The sequence below is a fragment of the Castanea sativa genome, chromosome 5 (genome assembly GCF_040712315.1).
Source record: "Castanea sativa cultivar Marrone di Chiusa Pesio chromosome 5, ASM4071231v1".
NCBI lineage: Eukaryota > Viridiplantae > Streptophyta > Magnoliopsida > Fagales > Fagaceae > Castanea > Castanea sativa.
Window position 1 is genome coordinate 10457050 of NC_134017.1, and position 18919 is coordinate 10475968.

The 18919-nt window shown below is 35.6% G+C and overlaps 1 protein-coding gene across 2 annotated transcripts; it reads left to right on the forward strand.

Annotated features, from left to right (window-relative positions):
- Positions 1–6135: 6135 nt before the first annotated feature.
- Positions 6136–18573, forward strand: LOC142637130 (beta-galactosidase 17-like). 2 transcript variants are annotated; one of them, XM_075811405.1, is made up of 19 exons: positions 6137–6383; positions 7564–7668; positions 8140–8335; positions 9826–9914; positions 12717–12797; positions 13351–13445; positions 13761–13831; positions 14081–14171; positions 14244–14361; positions 14445–14537; positions 14627–14675; positions 14788–14975; positions 15084–15155; positions 15339–15488; positions 15705–15755; positions 16972–17131; positions 17342–17487; positions 17605–17670; positions 18188–18573. In XM_075811405.1, the coding sequence occupies exons 1-19, from the start codon at positions 6231–6233 to the stop codon at positions 18311–18313; spliced, it is 2100 nt and encodes a 699-aa protein (XP_075667520.1). In that variant the 5' UTR covers positions 6137–6230; the 3' UTR covers positions 18314–18573. The 2 variants fall into 2 exon arrangements, with proteins under 2 accessions (XP_075667521.1, XP_075667520.1); XM_075811406.1 differs by lacking the exon at positions 15084–15155 and having other exon boundaries at positions 6136–6383.
- The last annotated feature ends 346 nt before the right edge of the window (positions 18574–18919 follow it).

Sequence of the window (18919 nt, forward strand, 5' to 3'; positions counted from 1 at the left end):
CTATGAGGCTAAGGCCCAGGATCCAATGGGCCCGGAAGTATACCCAGTACAATAGCCCCCCCCCCCCCTTGATTCTTGCCCAGCTACTGGCAACAAATCAAGGATAGCGTGGTTAGCGATAGTGGATCCTCAAGAAGTTCAATCGTCAGCTCTTAAGCGAACGAGATGGCCATTAACGCTTTCTCAAAAGAAGCGTTGTGCCAGGCTGTCGTATTTAATCATAATTATAACTTGACGGTTTGTGAACCAAGGCCGCGCGTGTGGGGGTTACAAAAAGAATTCATGAAGTTTTCTCGCCTTCATTTTCATTAAATGCCTCAACTCTATAAATAGTCTTTTCTGAGTTTTCATTCCACTTTTTACTTCCTTTCTTATTCAACTCCTTCTCTACCGAGCATCTTTCTCCCGTGCATAAATTCTTCAGTCAAGATCACCCACTCCTAGAGTCTACAGTAAGTTTCTCTACGCTTTCCTCTTCTTTCAATCTCTTTTTCCTTCTTTAGAGTTTAAGAATGGGATACTCTCATCTTCTTTCTACTGAGGCATCTTTGGCTAACTTTAGAGCAGTTTTTGACATCCCTGGAGATGTGGATGTCGCTTATTGTCACAAGAGCGACATCATTCTCCGCGACGCTTTGGGCCCAACATAGCGTTTTTTCCTTTGATGGCTATTCTAGAGGGAGGGGTTAGGTTTCCCGTGGACCCTCTTAAACTTAGTACTTTTAGGTTCTATGGTTTATGTCCTGATCAACTTCCTCCTAATTTTTACTGGGTTGTAAGTTGTGTCAGTAGATTGAATCAAATATACGGGCTACAATTAAACCACCATGACATAAATTTTATGTATAGTTTGTGTGGCAATATTATGTCTAATTATTATTTAAAAGCTAGGGATGTACGAGTACGGCTCATATCATGCCTTCCCAATTCTAACAGAAATTCAACGGGGGAATTTGTTCGGGTGAGTGGCAATTGGCTTGCCGACGAGCTCACTTGCCCACTTTCGCCGCTTGACGTTGGTCGGTACCGAGCATCTTTAACTTTTTAATCATATTTTACCCGTAATTGTTTTGCTCAAACAGGCACTAACCAGTTTTTGTATTATTTTGATGCAGACGACAAAAGGTTTTAGCCTGACATTAGAGTAGTGCACGTGAGAGACTTGAATTTTGTGCTCCGGTTAGAAATATTTGTAAATTCCGGCGAGTAGCTCTAGGCGTCCCACCTTATACTCGGTTGCACTCCCGTTTACTCAACTTGGCAACCTTTCGGGCAAGCTTTACTGGTGGACAGTCCTTTGCTGTCGTACATAGACATGCGACACTCTAACCTTTTTCCTCCTCAACTAATTGTTGGTGAAGCTCGGGACTTCGGCCCCCGATTCACTAAGGCAGAATCTCTGGTACCTGTAAGGGACGCTTTGGCAGATCTCGTATCTCAAAGCCGTATAGTCCCCCTACCCGTTGAAGTACCTGAAGCCCCAGTTTATACAGCCAAGTTGGTGAACTCCTCGGAAGCAGAAGCCAGCCAAGGAGAAAACGAAATGGTGGTTAGGAGGGAAGATAGGCTTAGCTCGTTTTGTGCTCGGTGCCCGTCCATCGGGGCAGTAGCAGCCACCCCCTGGCAGAAGTCAGACTCCTCATCCCCCCCTCCTGCCTGTTCTCGGAAAAGGCAGCGAACAACTGATTAACCATCTAAGGGTCCGGGGGATGCTCTGCCAAAAACTCCCCAAACCTGGGTAGGGGGGGAATAGTTATCCGAGAGCTTGGTGGCACCACTCAGCCCACCGTCCAGATAGGGTCAAATGTGGCATCCTCCTCTCGTCCAACAGTGTGTTGGCAGACCACTTTCAAGCTTGAGAGTGAGCCCCTTCTTGCAATGGCCAGCGTCAGACTTGGGCTCAAGGTGAAGGAAGGCTAGTAGCCTAGAGTTTGGCTTAGGGCCTCCTCTTGCCCGAAGACGTCTGTTTCTTCATGAATGCTGCAGATGAGTCTTTAACTATCCAGCTGCAATGGCACACTATAGCGGTAACATTCTTCACTTGTTTCTCTCTAAACTAATATACTTTTACTTGGCTCTTTCACACGTGGTGTTATTATGTTCTCAGGCTGCGCAATTGGCCTACATAATGGATGAACGGCTGAAGGAGGCAACCAAGGATGTTGACTGTGAAAGGGCACTGAAAGACGTTGTTGTGGCCATAGCCAATGACAAGAGTGAGGCCGCTGTAGCCGCTAAAAGGAAGGCTAAGGATTTCGAGAAGGCTTGAGCGCTGGCGAAGAAGAGGCTGACTGAGCTGGATGTGAAGTTAGGCGACACTGAGCTTAAGCTGGTGGAAGCAGAAAGCCTTAATTTAGCACAGGCGGATGAGATAGCAAATTTGAAGGCAGCCTTAGAAGCATGTAAGGACAAGTGGTACAACATTGGCTTTGCGGACGTCGAGAATTCTGTTGAGCCAATAGTCCATGAAGCGCGAAACTTGGTTTCGAGGAGGGTTGGATGGCTACTCTTCAAGCCATGGGGGTGCCAGACAACTCTCCGCTGAGGAATCCCGAGCAGATACCTTTCCCCAAGCCTCCATCTGTCCAAAACCCTACCGAGGCTAGTGACGAGGATACTCCCAGCACGAGGGAGTTGGTGCAGGAAATAGATTCCCATGTGGAAGCCATCGACCTGGAAGTCACTAGCACTTTTGATGCTGCACCTACATGGCCTCACCACCCTCGTTAAATGTTGGAGCTCAATTTGTCGAGAACGCGTCAGCTCCGCCATCCTCCGCCGCTCAGCCTAGCGTCGATGCTCGAAGCTCGTTTGTCATCGAAACTGACCCGACCACCCAAGCATGAACATACTTCTTTTTTTATTCTTGTGTTTTATCTTTACTTTTACTTTGCATGGTTTTCCCAGAGTCTCCGGGATGTGGTGACATAACAATTGCTTTATCTAAATTTTATTTTAGTTTATTTGGTCATTGCAATAGGGTGGCATGACACTTATTTCGCTTACATTCATAAATAATTTTCGCGCTATGATTAAATTATCCTTGTTAGACTTTATTCTTTCATTTATGGTTATCATGAGATTGAAATAGGATTCATCCTCGCAGGGTGATTTACCTTGGCCGAGAGTTCATCCCCTCGGGTTTTCTTCCCTTAGAAAAATTATACAAGGTTTTTGCCCGTTCGGTGTTTAGGACTGAACTGAGAACCGGCTTCTGTCCTTAAAGACTTCTAGAATAAGGCTTCAACTTGCTCGGTGATTAGGAACCGGGAACAGGTTTCAGTCAAAGATTTTTAGAATAAGGTTTCCACCTACTCAGTGATTAGGATCAAACCGAGAACAGGTTTTTGTCCTTGGAGATTTTTAGAATAAGGCTTCTTTCTGCTCGGTGATTAGGATCAAACCAGGAATAGATTTTTGTCAAAGATTTTTAGAATAAGGTTTCTACCTGTTCGGTGATTAGGATCGAACCGGGAACATGTTTCTGTCCTTAAAGATTTCTAGAATAAGGTCTCCACCTACTCAGTGACTAGGATCGAACCGAGAACAGGTTTCTGTCCTTAGAGATATTTAGAATAAGGTTTCCACCTGTTCGGTGATTAGGATCGAACCGAGAACAGGTTTCTGTCCTTAGATGGCTGACAAGTTAATAATGATGCAGTTAAAAGTAGAATGTACTTGCATAGATAAACGTAGATCACATATTGTATTACATTATACACGCATGGCACAAACATCGATCACATATCACATACCAACTGTTAGTGGTAAAACTTTTTCAAGTTGTGAACATTCCATGGTTGAGGAAGTCGTCTCTCATCCAGCTCTTCTAAGTAGTATGCTCTTGTTCCAACAATGGCAATAATTCTATAGGGCCCTTCCCAGCTTGGGGCTAACTTTCACGCACAGACATCACGTGTGTTTCCCACTACCCATCGTAGTACCAAGTCTCTAGCGCTAAATTCTCTCTTCTTCACATCCCTGTCGTATCGCCAAGCAAATTTCTATTGATATTCTGCTAGTCGAATGGTTGCTGACTCCCAGTATTCCTCTAGTAAATCCAGCTGCTTCACCATTAACTTATCATTCTCGGTAAGGGCGAATCTCGAAATTCGGGCGCTGCATATATTAACCTCGACCGGTATAACTGCTTCTGTTCCATACGTTAGAGAAAAGGGAGTTTCTCCCTCCCATGGACCTTCTGGGAGTTGTCCTGTATGCCCACAGAATGTTGGGTAATTCCTCAGCCCACTTACCCTTAGCGCCGTCTAGTCTTCTCTTCAATTCTTTCATAGTGGATTTGTTTTACCTTGATGATAGCTAGGTTAAATCCTCCTCATGTTTTTTACTGGTTTGGTTTTCCTAGGTCATCAGATCTTTGTGTTCTTTATTTTTCCGCATTATATTTATTTTACACATATTGGTTTAACCTAGTTCTAATTAACAAACTTGTTAATCAACTTGACTTAATATTAGGATAAACATATTGTGTTAAGGGGTCTAAAACTTTACACTTTTCAATGGTTTTAATTACAGGTTGTTCTTGAGTTAGAATCTCCAAGCCCTAAACTTGTGATACAATCAGTTAATCAGCTAAACTTCACATGTCAGTTGATCAGCCAGACTTCATATGGAGATCAAGTAAATTGAATATGCATCGGCTATAAGATACCATGTAATAAAGAACACCCTGATTCTTGTTTGTAAACATGAAAAAGGTAGAGCTTAATTGTTGACCTCCTGAAAATCTTTCCCATGCTTGGTTGTTTATAGCAAAGGAGAATGTGTCATTTTTTTTTTAATCCTCTAGAGGACATATTTAAGTGTGAAGGAGAATAGGCAGATGATAGAAAAGGTTACTGTTAGAACAATAGAGAGTCTGGTAGGGGTTAGATCGGGAAACTGCAAGTGCAACCCCTACCCCAAAAAGCTTCCTGGAAGAATCTGCCTTGACTGTTGATTTTGTATTTAATTTGTGCTTTTGTTTTCCCTTTCTTTGGTTGTAAATACCCCTCAAACCAAAGGCAAAGTTAAAAATGCTTCAAATTTGTGATTTTTGTTTTTGGCGTGTATGACTTAACTGTCGACTGTAATGTTTAAGATTTTGATTGGCAGGCATTCCTTGTCTTAGTGACACATTTGGTTTTGTTATGTATCATCCTTTGCAATTAGTATTGAATAACCAGTCATATTTACGCATTACTTGAAATTATTATTTAACTAGTAGTCATGCCATGCATCCAGAAAATTAGTAAAAATGTATAATACTAAAAATGATACCATAAACTAAGATTGAGCATTGTTTTAAATTGATCAAGCATATGAATAGCTTGACATGAATACTAGTGTTCTTTGTTCAATGTAAATCAACAATGTCTTCTACTTTATTCTGATTTGTATTTCAACTTCCTGTCAATCTTACAATTCAAAATTTTTAAACATTGCCAAGCTATTCAATGTAAATTGACAATAATGTCAATCTTTTATTTCATATGTTTTGCATAGTCTTATATAAAGTTTGCAATCCAAAAACCTCAAAGTGTGATGACAAGGGTATAACAAAACATTGATACATCAGCTTCATTTATTCTTTTTAAACATCTTAATAGGTGAGAGGGGGTAGAGGGATTGTAACTCTTAATGTTTTCATTAACAGAACTTGTAAATTGAGCTACAAGCTTCTTAGAATTAATAACATAATATGTCAACATCTAAATATAAATCAAATAAGAAAATGTTAAAGTTACCATATTAGTTTAAGTAGTATTCATTGCACTCAGTATGCGTAAATAAAATTCTCAAATATTCAAAAAAAAAAACATTTTCAGAGTTAGAAGTGTTTTTAGTGTATTTTTGCGGAGTGTAAAACATGCTATATGATAGTGACTTTGATTAGTTTCACATTAAAAAATAAATAATTATTTTTTAATTATTAAATTTTTTTTGGTCTCGCAAAAGTTCACACGTTAGTTTCTAGTAATTTGTAGTTATCAACTAATAAATATTAAACAAAAGGTTATCATTTAAAAAAAAAAAAGAAAAAAAGAAAAAGAAATCTCTCTCTGGCAGCAACAGCCAACGGTCCCACGAGACGGTTTGGCTTAATGCTGACTGGAGCATTGAGAAAGAAGCGAAAGGCTTAAAAAAGACACAACTACCGTGATGAAACAAAGACACACGAGTTCCACTGTAACATCGTTCGTCAAACTCCAAATTTCTCAGCAATAATAATGGCGAGGAATCGAAACACAAGAACCAAAACTACCTTCTTCTTCACCCTCTTCACTATCACAGTCTTCTGTTACTTCACCCCTGTCTTTGGCTTTGGTTCTTCCCCTCCACTTCCCTCTCACTCCCACCATGATCACTCTCACCACAATCAAGTAAGTGTCTTTCCCTTCTACCTCTTTGGTCTTTATAAATTGTCTTTGTAAAATGCAATTCCATGTGATTTTGTTTCTGGGTTTTATGTTTCTGGGTTAGTTTGACTCAGTTTCAAAGGTTGATGGTTTTGTCTTTGTAAATGCAATTCTGGGTTGTATTGTTTCTGGGTTTTTGGCATCTGGGTTTGCTTGATTCAAATTGGAAGTAATTATTAGTAGTACTTGCCTCAGGTGGAGTGTGTGAAATGAAAGCAACTTTTGATTTTGTGAAATTAGTGTGGAAGGCAAGAGTAGAGAGAGGAGAATAATTTTTAACACATTCATTTTTGGATAGGTTTTTGGTTCATTTAAGTCAAGTTTTCACAATTTGGAAATCAATACTGTGTTTAAAACTTATTCTTAATTTTATGCTTTTATTTGTTCTTCAGCTAATAACTTGATCCTTTAGTAAGAACGTGACTTTCTTTGTGTGGACAACTGCTTATGAAGAGGAATATACTGTTGGTTAATTGGTGTTGCACGTGTAAGGGAAGTGGTGAATTCTTGGACCATCTATTATACCGTTATTCAGTTGCTTATGATTTGTGGTCCTTTGGTTTTTCTACTTTTGAAGTGCTTTGAGTAATGTCACAGAGGATGTTAGATGTCTAGTTTGCTGGAAAGGGTTGTATAGGAAGCATAGTAATAGCAACATGTGGTTTGTATTATGTGGGCGATTTGTAAGGGGCAGAACAATCAAACTTTGGAAGGCGTGGAGAGTTTTATCATAGAGCTTAAGTTTAGTCTTTTTTACGTCTTTTATTTGAACTTTGCATGGGTCGGGGGTTACTGTAACTCTTTAGTTGATTTCATTGATAATTTGAACTTAAGTGTGCAATTCTTTATGAAGCTCTCCCATTTAAGCTTTCCTTTCATTAAATAAAATGTTTATAGTGAAAAAAAGAGAGAGATTCTTAGTTAAATGTTATAGCTTGATGGTTTGCAATTAATACTTGATATTGTACTGCCCAGGTTTTGCTGATAAATGAATGGGATAGTCTTTTAGCTGTCAATCATAGACTTGTAGCATACTTTCATGCTTGCTATACTCATCTGTTTTATTGACTTTGCAATTATTCTCCTGATTTTGAAAGACGCTGTGAGTTTAACTGGGGTGAAATTTTTATTTGCTTGTTCTCAGGTTACTGCTCGAAAGTTCGAGATTGCCAATGACATGTTTTGGAAAGACGGACAGCCATTCCAGATTATTGGTGGTGACTTGCATTATTTCCGGGTTCTCCCAGAGGTTTTCTTATAGCAAAATTGCCAGCAATTAGCAACTTATTGTTTTATTTTAGTGAAATGGCTGTATGCATTTGTTTTAGCTTGTGCTAGAGGGAACATCTACTAGTGAATGATATATAATAAGATCTAGAAGATTTATAATTCAACTGAACTTAACCAATAGGGATCAACAATAACATACTAAAAATATATATAGGATATGACAGTGAAAGTTGAATTTTATTGAGCTTCTGTAAAATCTTCACTTTACATGGTAAATGTATAGTTTCAAGTTTCACCATGATAATGGAACCTGTGGAGTTCCACAAGTTGCACATACAAGCAAATATTCTCTTAATATGCTATACTGAACTGACAAGGTTTTGTAATTAGTATTTGTCCCATGGAATGTCTTTGTTCAGCACAAAATACCTCAATCAGTTAGAGTAAACTTTTTCTTGTTGTGATGTGGTTTTATCTTTTATCATTGCAGTACTGGGAAGATAGATTATTGAGAGCAAAGGCTTTGGGTTTGAATACTATCCAAACTTATGTTCCTTGGAATTTACATGAACCAGAACCTGGAAAGCTAGTTTTTGAGGGGATTGCAGATATAGTATCATTTCTCAAGCTCTGCCACAAACTTGGCTTTCTTGTCATGCTTCGAGCTGGGCCTTATATCTGTGCAGGTCAGCCATAACTGTTGGATCTAGGAGCTTTCTAATATGTATTGGGCTTTCTGAAATTAAATATGCATGACTAGGTTACTAGGTAACATATTTGAACATAATTTCTGACATGTATCTGCACTCAGTGCATAATGAAGCTGAACATTTATTTTATGAGGTCAATATGATCACCATTATTTAATTTTTTTTAAACTAGAAATAAAACATTTAATGATATAAGCTTAGGCTGTATTATTTCTGGTGACACTGTGAGAGTATCCATGAACATGAGATTTAGAGTTCGTTTAAGTCTAAGTCCGATAATCTTTATATTAATACTTCAGGAAATTTTAAACCACCCTGCTTTACTTTTAAATCATGGAACTCCCCTGAATTCTGAATTGCGACACATTGCCCCCTGAATTATGAAGTGTGAAACATTACCCCCTTTGGTGCAGATTAAAATGATATTATTATGTTCAAGTGGTAAAGCCTGTATCCACACAACTTAACCTTCTTTAGCAATGCCCTACAGTAAGCCTCTATCCAGCAAGTGGCACACTACCAATTCAAAACCCTAACTTACCATTTGAGTTCGTCACTTACCATACTTGCAACCGTAAACCACTATGAAAATCTCCACCCACCCTAAATCAGGTTAGAGAGAATGGAAAAAATGAAGGAAGGAGATAGTCACAAATTCAATTTAATCCACATCACAAGGAGGTTATATGTCACACTTCGCAATTCAATGTGGTTTTGTAATTTACGGGTAAACCATAGGGGACTTTTTTTCCCCTAATACTTTTCTTTTCATTTCTCCTGCAGCTCATGGTACATATTTTTTTGGGCTCATTGTAAAGTACTTATCAACTGATGATACCTAGTACTGCTTCCAATCCGTAATCTTCATACAGAATAAGACCTATGATTTGCAAACATGTCATTTCTTACTTGGTGAACATTTTCACGCTCATGGTTGGGTTTATAGAAAAGGTTGACATGACTTGTATTTCTTCTTTCAAAGGTCACTTAGACACAGCATTATAACTTTGCTAGTATCTCCATTTCAATTTCCCATGGATGATGATGATGGACATTTTTTTATTTATTGTTACCTGCATCCATGGGTCATGAACCCATGATCTCACCTTCCACCTTGCTTGTAAAAGGGGAGAAGGTGTCTTTTGAGCTAGAGGTCATAGCCCATAAATTAATTTTCTTGGAGGTACTCATATTCTATCCATCAAACTTGATTGTTCTTCCATAAAGTTTCTCATCCTATTAGAGTTGCAAATTCCCCATTTTTGAATTACATTTATGAGTATTTGCACAAAGAGGCTTCTCATTTGGGTCTGGTACAAAGAGTGAATGTAAAAGTCCTACTTTTTTACTTATGTTGTTTGTTTATTTTTGTTGGGGGAGGGGGGGGGGGGGGTGTTGAAATTGATCATCAGATGATATTTTGTTGATATGACAATTAACATTGAGAAAATTTCTTTTTGTGTCAGAATGGGATTTGGGGGGTTTCCCTGCCTGGTTACTTGCCATAGAGCCAGCTCTCAGACTAAGAACATCAGATCCTGCTTTTCTCCACTTAGTATGTTTTCTTTTTGTATGGATGTTTTATAAGTTACAAATATCATCACATTAAATTGGTCTCTTTTGAACATTTTGCATGCTTAGTAAACAGGTCTCATGGATGTCATTTTTATTTGAATAGAAGATAACGAGTTACTTATCAAGACACACACGCACAGAGAGAGAGAGAGAGAGGTAAAATTTTGATCAATGTGGTGGAATCCCTAGCAGTAAGTGAGTGGATTTTTTCTTATGAAAGTGGTGACCTTATGTATCACAACCAAAATCTATATAATATGAATTTATCAATCTAGCAATTGACAAATAAAGTTACCAAACCTCAAATTATAATAGAACTCCAAATAAGTGAACTTCCAATCTATTAAAATATCCACAACTAAAAACCTATAAAGGTCATAATCCAAGCATCGTAAAAACAATTAAGATCTGTGATTAAAACTAATCACAAATAGAATAAATATCATAGAAGCCTTAATTTCATCAAAATTTTCAAATGTTCTATTTTCTAGCACTACTAAGCACTCTGAGGTTTCAACTTTCAATAAGCCTTGGCTTATATATAAAACGTGATGGAAAAGGGCCAAGCTAAGCATGAATATTTGGAATTTCATACTAACATAGCAGTCTCAAATATAGCTTAAAACTAAGCAAACCATTTAAATACGTTCGTTCAAATTGTTGCACATTCATTGAAAGGCACATACGAAAATTTGCCTAGTATACAATGTTACATTTACAGGTATCACATAATCTCATATACCGCCTATGAGTGGGTTACCACCATCTAACCCTTGATGGTGATGGATCTAGCACCTTTCTTGTGTGTGGGTTTACACATATATTGATTAGAGTTAAAAAAACATATTATGGTTCACATATATCATATTTCATAATATAGTGATGTTTATAGGAAATACAAATAATTTTCTAAAAATCATAAGAATCAATCCAAAACTTGATCTTATATGAAAGATCACAATTTGATAGGAATTGATCATAAAGATGTAGGATGCTTAGCCCTCCTAAAAGCGCATAAGGACTAAAGAGTTTTTGAAATATTTTAGGATTTTTAAAGTATGAAAACCCAATTTAACAAAAGAAACATTCAGTATTGGTTCTAAAGCGTGGAATATAAATATAAATCACTTTAGACTAAATCAGCTTAATGAATAACCAGCTTTTGTAGAAAAACTTAGTTAAAAACTCAAATGTTAATTAAAGTGGCTTAGTTGAGAAAATATTCTTTAAAAAGAGATAATGACTTTGTTTGACATAATGATATTCAAAACTTTCATATTCAATACTGTTAGAATAAAAGTAAAATGATCAAAGTCACCCTTTTGTAGTAGTCTAAGCTTTTGGAACAAGTGATAATTTATCACGATATTATACTAGAGATCCTGAGTTTGTATTCAGTCTCCACTTTACTTCCCATTAAAAAGTTAAAATCCCACATGTTGGGGCCCACTTATTAGGGGGGGGGGGGGTTCTAGACACACTTGAGGGGGAGTGTTAGAATAATGGTTAAATGATCAAATTCAACATTTTCTAATAGTTTATGCTTCTGGGACAAGTGGTAATTTACTAGATACTATAAAAATTATTTTAAATAATGTTCAGATCATAAATTTTAAGACTTTTTTTAGCAATAAGTTTTGGACTCAAGGGGAGGGGAATGGAGATTCAAATTAATGACCTTAGCTTCATGAGGCATTTTCCCACCCAATTGTGTTACCCTAAGGGTTATCATAGATTTTAAAAATATTTAATCTGAAAAACCTAATTAGCAAAACTCATGCATAATCACTTATATTTCAGACCTCCACAAAATGTAGAGTTCAGCACTCTTGTCTGTAGTCTCAAGTTGAAAGCTAATCGTGTCTGATTTCAGTCTCTGGAGAAAATCATGATTTTCATATTCTCTAAGGGTGCCAACTTCTAGGTAGAAGTTTACTGTAGTGCAGTTACTGTCAGTGCTAAGTGCACTTCACTGAGTCCTTCGGTAGCACAGACTTAAAAACTGAATTTGGGAATGAATTTTACTCTCAGACTCTCAATATTTGAAACTCATTACCTAAGAAGTTAAACTATTCACAACTTGGAGCGAGTATCGTAGCTTGAATTTTTGTTTTTGTTTAGGGACTGTTTTAGTTAATTTATTTAGCTATCTTTTGGGCGGATTTTGGGACTGAACAATATGTTTTAAGGTAATTTGAAGGCTTCAAAAGTGGTTACTAGTTGTTAGTGGCTAAACAAATTGGGGAAATTTTAGGTTTTGGGACTTGTAGTGTATTCTTTGTTTGATATAGTTATTAGATAGTTTTAATGCATGTGTTCAAGTTAAACATACAAACTTAATATATCGTCAATTTGTAACTTTTGTTATAAAGAGTACAAAACGGAAAGGTCCTTCCATTTCTTTTCATGTAACAGATCTTACTAAAAATAATGGAAGGAGAAGTTGAAACAATTTTTTCAATGTGTGTGTTTTTGTGTATATATATTACAAGCTAACCTTTGCTCTGTAAATTTATGGTGTATTGAAAGAAATTATATTGCAAAATGTTGCATTTAATCTGTGTGTGCTATTGTAAGATACTAATTTATAAGGCCATATGGAAGGTTCTAAAATGAAAATGAAGCAAATGCTTTTAGCTGACAATTCTATTTTGTAGCTATTGCTAAGTTTCAATGATTTTTTAGTTTACTCTTTTGAATTATAAAATTATTGTGTTTCTTTTGATTGTTCTTAACTATTCAATGTTTAGTATTAAAATATAACTATTGTGAACTGTTTAAGGTGGAAAGATGGTGGGAAATCCTACTTCCAAAGGTAGTTCCTCTTCTCTATGAAAATGGAGGCCCCATTATAATGGTTCAGGTATGTGGATTTGTTACTTTCTGACTAGAATTTTTCCAGTATAATGTATAATGAATGGGAAAATTTCAAAGGATTTTAATTGAAATATCAGTTCCAAAAAAAAAAAAAAAAAAAAAATCATTGCAAAAGAATACTCTTGATAGAATGCAGTTATTTTTCCTCCTTTTCTTTTGGAAAAATGGTTTGGTGAATCAAGATTACTTCTCTTCTGTCAACATTTTTGGTAATAAACCTCTTCATCTTCCAATTATATGACTGAGGAAAATACCATAAAAAGGAAATGGAAGAACTTGCAGATGTCTATATAGAAAATTGGGTTAAAAAAATATGAAACTTCCTTTCACTATCTTTAACCTTTCGAAATAGAATGATACTCTTAAAAAAGTGTGCACATTATATACAATGGCATTCCTAAATCAAAGAAAAATTTATGAACGTGATCTTGAAGGCATCATAATCATAGTTCAAATTTTTGAAGTTTTCTTAAAAAAAAAATACATTTTTTTTATTTTAATGATAGTACGATACCACTAAAGTGAGGTTATTTCAACAGATTGAAAATGAATTTGGTTCAAATGGAAATGACAAAGCTTATCTTCATCACCTCGCCACCTTGGCCCGGGGTCATCTTGGAGATGATACAATTTTGTAAGAGGCTTGCTCTATCTTCGGACTAATCTTCTTTGTTCTACATAGAAAGATATCAATGTTAATCTCATAGAATTATGTATGCATTTGCAAAGTTTCATTCTTTTCAGTGCTTGATTTATTGCACAGTACCTTCCATAATTTTTTTGAAATTTTAGCATGGGCTCATGAACGGCCACCTTTGGCTAATTTAAGCATGTTTTCCTCTATATTAACAAAAGGGGTTCCAAGTAATGTTTCGGGTATACACATTGAATCATTGAGTTCTTGTTTGACCATTTATCTTTTCTCTTAATTTGATCTTAATTGTTTCAGGTATACTATAAATGGAGGGACAAGGGAGAAACTTGATAGAGGAACAATTCGTGAAGATAATGTCTTTTCAGGTAAAGTTAAACATCAATGTATTCTTAATTTTCCAAGTTGTGAACATTGATCTTTCTCACATTTTTCTTTATTTGTTACCATGTGTTTATTTATTCGGTTATTAATACATATTTGACGTATATTTTTTGTTTGTACGTGAATTTAATTCTGTTTTTGCATGTGTGTGTGGGTATGTATCTGTATATGAATGCAAATTACAATCATCTAAGTACTTTTCTCATAACATACTCTTTCTCTCTGATGTGTAGCGGTTGACTTCCCTACTGCGTCTGATCCATGGCCAAGATTTGAGCTACAAAAGGAGTTCAATGCCCCTGGAAAGTCACCACCACTTTCAGCGTAAGTGTCTTGCTAATAGTTATTATTTTTAGATTGATCACTGGTTCAATCTCATTATGCTTGTTGCTTCAGGGAGTTTTACACAGGTTGGCTTACACATTGGGGAGAGAAGATTGCAGAGACTGATGCTGATTTTACAGCATCTGTCCTGGAAAAGATTCTGGCAAGAAATGGTTCTGCAGTGCTATATGTATGCTCTGAAATTCTAGCATCTTTTTCCATTAAGTAATCACTTTTATGGTAATACTTTGATCTAGGCTTTGTAATTTCCAGATGGTACATGGTGGTACAAATTTTGGATTCTACAATGGGGCGAATAGGGAAGATGAGTCTGTTTACATGGCTGATATCACTTCCTATGATTATGTGAGGAAAATATTAACTTGTTTCTTATAACTTCTATATTGAATTCCTGTTTTGCAGCATACACACAAACTAATTCATGGTTTTGCCAGGATGCACCAATTAGGGAATCTGGTGATGTAGACAATGCAAAATTCAAAGGTTAATATATAGTAGTTTCCCCTTTGAGCCAGCATGAATCAACTCAATTTTATGTTGCAAGTCATGGTCATGGAAAAAGATGGTCTAATTATGAAATTTCTACTGCTTTCAGCACTTCGAAGGGTTATAGAGGCATACAGTGCAGTGCCTCTTCCTTCAGTTCCTTTCAATAATGAAAAGACAGGATATGGACGTATTCACTTACAGAAAAAAGAATTTTTGTTGGATATAGTTGATAGGATAAGTTCAACTGATGTGGTTGAATCTGAAAACCCAATGTCAATGGAGTCTGTGGGACAGGTGGGTAAGAATCATATCCAGCCGATTCCTTTGAATATAGCTTCTTCATAGAGATCCAAAACTGCTGAATGCTAAGTGTTGTTGAAGTTGAATGTTTTTTATGTTCAGATGTTTGGGTTTTTGTTATATGTTTCTGAATATGCTGCAAAGGACGATGGGAACATTCTGTACATACCAGAGGTGCTGCCTTACCTTAATTATTTTTAAGCTGACTAATTCAATGTTTGCTTTCTAGTTATGAAATCAGAATAATAGACATTTCTTTCTATTATCCAAAAAAGAAATGCTATTATTTTTGCATGTTAGAAATTAGAATCTAAGAAATTTTACAGAAGAAACTGCTCTAAAATATATTATCTGCAGGTGCATGACAGAGCTCAAGTTTTTATATCATGCTCTTCTGAAGATAATGGTGGAAGACCTATATATGTTGGCACAATTGAAAGATGGTCAAATCTAACACTTGGCCTTCCTAAAACTGAATGTGTCTCCAACATCAGCTTATATCTACTGGTGCTTAACTACTCAACTACTCTCCTTTTGTTGTTACTACTATAATAATCAAGCAATTTGAATTAGGGTTTTAAGATTGTTATATTTACTGGCTTGGATTAATTAATAAAGCTTATATTAATTAAGAGAATCATTATTCAGTGAATTCTTTGATTCTATTATTCGATGCTATAAATTGATCATATTTTCCATTCTAAATCTTTTGTATTCTTGTAGGTTGAAAATATGGGTCGCATAAACCATGGCAACTACATTTTTGACAGGAAGGTAAGGCAACCTGTAAAATAGAAAGTTGTATTTTTGTTTTTTTAAATATGATCTGAGCCAAGAAGTTATTGATGTTTGTAAATGCTATTAATCCAAATATCTTTATATATTCTTTGATTGTGGATAGAAGAGCTTCAGTCACACATAATGTCATTGTACATTGTGTATCCAAAAGAGTACATTTTGGAGAACTACTTCACTGAATTATAATCCTTCGTATTCAAAGCATATTAATGTAGGTTAGAAGAGAACTCTGATGGTTTAAACTCATTTATGTTAAAAAGAAAGAAACAAATTCGTTCATGTGTTGGGTGATACAGAAGACAAATCCTTTGAAGCTCAGACATAACTATGAAGCATATGTTGCCAAGATCATTGTAGTTCAATTGGAACTTTCAAGTGTTTCTAGTAGAGACATCTAAGGCTCAAATCCCCTCACCACCAACTATCAAATTATATATAAACATTTATATGTCTTGTTTATGTATTAAAAAAAAAAAAACTGTGAAGTGTGTTTATCTATACAATTTTTGTGAATAGTTTCTGTAAAGTTGACACTAACAATAAAAGAAAGTAGCTATCAATTTAATGTGTTAGGTTACAAAACTTAAGTTGTAAAAAAAAAATGTTAGAAGACTAACATATGAAACATTAAAAGGATCTTATAAGGTAATACCAATACAAGTCCAAACTACAAAATAAGGATTCATTTTTTCTTGCAAATCTTATAAGGTATCTCATCTTTTTAGAAATTTCTAGATTTGACACTGATTCTTTAAGTCCACAGTGCTGAATAGTAACAAATCATAGTCCAGGATGGTATGGATTCATTTTCACTTCAATGAACTCTGCTTAAATCTACTTCCTTCTCTCCAAAGAATGGGTGAGGGGTGAGGTTTTGGGTTCAAAATCCATTTGGTGTAGGTATAATGTACCAATATAATAAAAAATCATTATCACCATCACCATCAACTTTGTCATCGTCGTTATTTCTTTACTGAACAATTGGTTATAATTATGTATGTATGTATGAATGTACAGTTGTATACACACTGACACACAAGTGAGATAGTCTCTGTTCTTCAATTCTTTCCTGTACTTCTTAACTGAAATTTCAATATTTCACTTGTTTCTCATTCTATTGACATCTTTAAAATGACAGTTCCTCCTACTTCAACAAAAAATATTTAACTGGTCTTTTTTGCTATTTTGGTAGGGTATTTTGTATTCTGTTTATCTGGATGAGAGAATTCTAAACCAATGGAAAATGATCCCAATTCCTTTGAACAACCTGAATGAGGTCCCAAAAACCAATCCCGTCATTCAGGTTGCATATTCCGAGTTCACAGATGTACCAGCTCACAGAGGAGCCAAAGGTAAAATCTAGTCTGTTCTCAGATAATGATTAAAAAAAATTGATTCACAATTCTACTCATTACTTTGTTTTTTTGAGTTACCATCCCTGGTCATTTTTTGTTTAGTCAAATAACAAGTCCAATACATGTTCCAATTATGCATTAGTTATTGACGTTATGAATAATTGAGAGAAGACCATTGATGAATAGCCATTAATGTTCCATATGCAGAGAATGTTACAAAAGAACCAGCATTCTATGTCGGCCGTTTCTCTATTGACAAAGTAAACCTTGTTAATGACACATTCATATCATTCAGAGGTTGGGGTAGAGGGATAGCATTTGTCAATGGATTTAATATAGGAAGATATTGGCCGGTAAACTTCCATTTCCCTATTTTAATTTATTCCTTTTTGTGTTTTTCTTGCATGGTTTGATAGTTTGTTTTGTAGTTAATGTACTCATTTTCTTTGACAATTGGTACCTTTTTGCAGTTGAAGGGACCACAATGCAACCTTTATGTCCCTGCTCCAGTTCTTCGGCACGGGGAAAATGTTGTGGTATGAGATATCCAAAGCTATTGTTTTCACCCTTTATTTATCACATATTGATGTTCTCTTTGTGATAGTTTTCCTGTCAAATTTTATTTTATTTAATTTTTATAAGTCCTGTCAAATTATTTAGCCTTTAAATTATTTTCTAGCTTAGTGATCATAGCTGGTGCTGGCTTTATGTATAATAAATTATACTTTATAGATTATAAAATTGGCGAATTGCAAACATGTCACAAGCTGGTATTATTTGGATGATTTTTGTATTGCAAGGGAAGGCCCTAACCTTTTGTCTTTTTTAGCCATGTTGGTATAAGAGTATCATGCTTAGTCCCATAAGCAAAATAGGAAAAGTATACTACATTTCTCTCTCTGGCATATAACATTTATTGTTATTAGAAAAAGAAATGCTCCTTGCCTCCTGAGATGTGTTGGTAACTCATATTATCTTCCCCTTTCAGATTATGATACACTAATGTTGTGTTTTTCCAAGTCTTAATGAATTTTTTGACGGTTTTGTTTACAGGTTCTACTTGAGTTAGAATCTCCAAATGCTGAGCTTGTGATTGACTCAGTTGATCAGCCAGACTTCACATGCACATCAAGTACATCGAACTTGCATCGGCTGGAACAAACCAAGTACACCATGTAATACAGATTACTTTGGTCCTTCTGCTTGAAAACGTGAAAAGGTGGAGCTTTTGATCTCAAATTTGGTCCTCTGGACCTCTCGAAGATCTCTTCCATGCGTGGCTGTCTTTAGCAGAGAAGAATGTACCATTTCTTGTAATACCCCTCAAACCAAAGGCAAAGCAAAAGATAGACTGTGTATTTTTGTGTATAACTTGACTGCACAATGTAACGTTTAAGGTTTGTATTGTATATCCATTGCAATTAGTATTGAATACACAATCATAAGCACGCATTACTTAAAAATAAGTATTTAACTAATGATAGTGCAATGCATCAATAAAATTAGTAAAACTGAATATTACCATAAAGTTTTCTTAAAAAAAAAAAAAATGAACACAACTAAGGGGTAAAATCAATAAAATTAGTTTTTTCATAAATAAAATAATTTTCTTTTAATGAAAAGCTACATTAAATACAGTGTGCATTGTATCACTACTAAATAATTACAATATGAGAGTAAACTCGATAAAATTAGAAAAATATTACTATAAAGGATAAAAATAAACCATATGATCCCCATGGGCTGGCAAACAACACTAACAAAATTAATAGGTCATTATGAAGT